The sequence below is a fragment of the Aptenodytes forsteri genome, unplaced genomic scaffold (assembly GCF_000699145.1).
Source record: "Aptenodytes forsteri isolate BGI_AS27 unplaced genomic scaffold, ASM69914v1 Scaffold634, whole genome shotgun sequence".
Classification (NCBI taxonomy): domain Eukaryota; kingdom Metazoa; phylum Chordata; class Aves; order Sphenisciformes; family Spheniscidae; genus Aptenodytes; species Aptenodytes forsteri.
The window spans coordinates 114,747-116,447 of NW_008793943.1; the positions used below are offsets into that span (position 1 = coordinate 114,747).

The 1,701-nt window shown below is 60.9% G+C and overlaps 1 protein-coding gene across 1 annotated transcript in view; it reads right to left on the reverse strand.

Annotated features, from left to right (window-relative positions):
* Positions 1-50: 50 nt before the first annotated feature.
* LOC109279308 (solute carrier family 22 member 6-A-like) overlaps positions 51-1,701 on the reverse strand; it is a 4,826-nt gene continuing 3,175 nt past the window's right edge. Inside the window, exons 6-9 of the mRNA XM_019470606.1 lie at positions 1,262-1,589; positions 903-1,011; positions 611-814; positions 51-135 (exon numbers count right to left, since the gene is read on the reverse strand). Of these exons, the coding sequence (XP_019326151.1) occupies positions 51-135; positions 611-814; positions 903-1,011; positions 1,262-1,589 (726 nt within the window). The remainder of the gene's footprint in view (positions 136-610; positions 815-902; positions 1,012-1,261; positions 1,590-1,701) is intronic.

A 1,701-nucleotide genomic window follows, 5' to 3' on the forward strand; every position in this document is an offset into this window, starting at 1 on the left:
ATTGAGGACCTGGGGGGGGGCGGTTTGGGGGTCCCCCAGGGTGGTTGGCACTAGCAGGGCCCCGTGGTGCCGCTGGGCTGGATGGGCTGAAGTGGGACCTGGAGATGTTGGGCTTCGTCCTTCTGGGGCTGGGTCCTGGCGGGAGAGGGAGGATGGGCTGGATGGTTTTGGCAGGCCGGGTGGGTTTTCGTGCTGCTGTTCCCCCTCCTTCCCCATTGACCTGTCCATCCATCACCCATCCATCCATCTTCATAGACGTCCGTCTGTCCATCCTTTCATCCATCCATCGCTCTAGTCTTCCTCCTATCCATCCATCTGTCTATCCACTTATCTCTGCCCAATCCCATCCACCCCTGTCCATCTGTCCGTCCATCCAGCACCACAGACAACCAATCCTCCACCCCGTCCGTCCACCCAACTGCCCATCCACCTCTCCATCCATCCGTCCCCACACACAACCGATCCTCCATCCATCCCTCTCCATGTCCGGCCAATCCTCCCACCATCCCTCCCTGTGTCCACTCGTCCATCTGTCCCTCCCCACCAGCCGTCTGTCCCTCCCCACCAGCCATCTGTCCCTCCCCTCGTCCTTCAGTCTCTCCAATCCCACCTGCCCTCCACCTCCTCCACGGTCTCAGGCAGTGCCGTGTTCCGTGTCTCTGGCAGGAAGATGGCCACCAGCCCCGACACCACGGGGGCTGCCCCGTAGATGATGAAGGGCAACGCGGGGAAGACCTCGTCTGTCATCTTCACCAAGGGGGCCGTGATGCTGCCCAAACGGGCCATGGTGTTGGCCAACCCCATGCCCGTCTGCCTGTGGGACACCGCGGGGCCCTGAAGGACCAGCCTGCGTGGTCACGGCCACCCCGTCACCTCCCGCAACCTCCACCCCGGCTCCTTACCGAATAACGGTGGGGTAGAGCTCACCCGTGTAGAGGAAGACGCAGTTGAAGGACGCGGCCAAGCAACCCTTCCCGAAGACGGCCAGGGCAGTCCGGAGCGTCCGCAGGTCTGTGGGGATGAGGGCAGGACATCTGGGCCTCACTTTGGTGTCACTAAGTTGGAGGTGGGTTGGGTTGACAGTGGGTGATGGAGAGAGGAGACCCCAAACACCAGGATTTCAGGCAAATCACCCGTAAAAAGCTAAAATCACTCAGCCTGTGAGTTGTGTTAATGGGTTGAGCTTGTTTTGGCCCTCCCAGGTGGTGCCTTATGCGCTGGAGATGAAGGGGACGCCACTGCCACCACCCCCAGCCCTCACCTCGTGGCACCAAGATGTTGGCCAAGATGGCCAAGCCAGCCAGGATGAGGGCAACGGACTGGGTGAAGCGTCGCCCCACGAAGGTGATGGTGAGGATGGAGAACAGCTTGGCCGGGATGTCCACGGCCCCAAAGATGAGCTGGATCACGTAGATGTTGAAGTCAAAGTTTTGCAGGTCCATGGCCAGCCCGTAGTAGGCGAAGCTGGTGGAGAACCTAAGCCAAGAAGAGGGGTGTGGGGCGGGGGCAAATGTCACCAGTGGGGAGGTGTGGGGTGGGATGTGGGGGTCACACACCATCCCCTGGCCTGTGGGAGCCAGCCAGGAGATCTGTGTCCTTTCCTGGAGCACGTGTGGGCCAAGAGACCTCTGTTGACCGAGTCCTGCACCGTGACTCAGTTTCCCTTTCCAATAAGGACCCAGCTAAGGTGGGTGTTTGGGG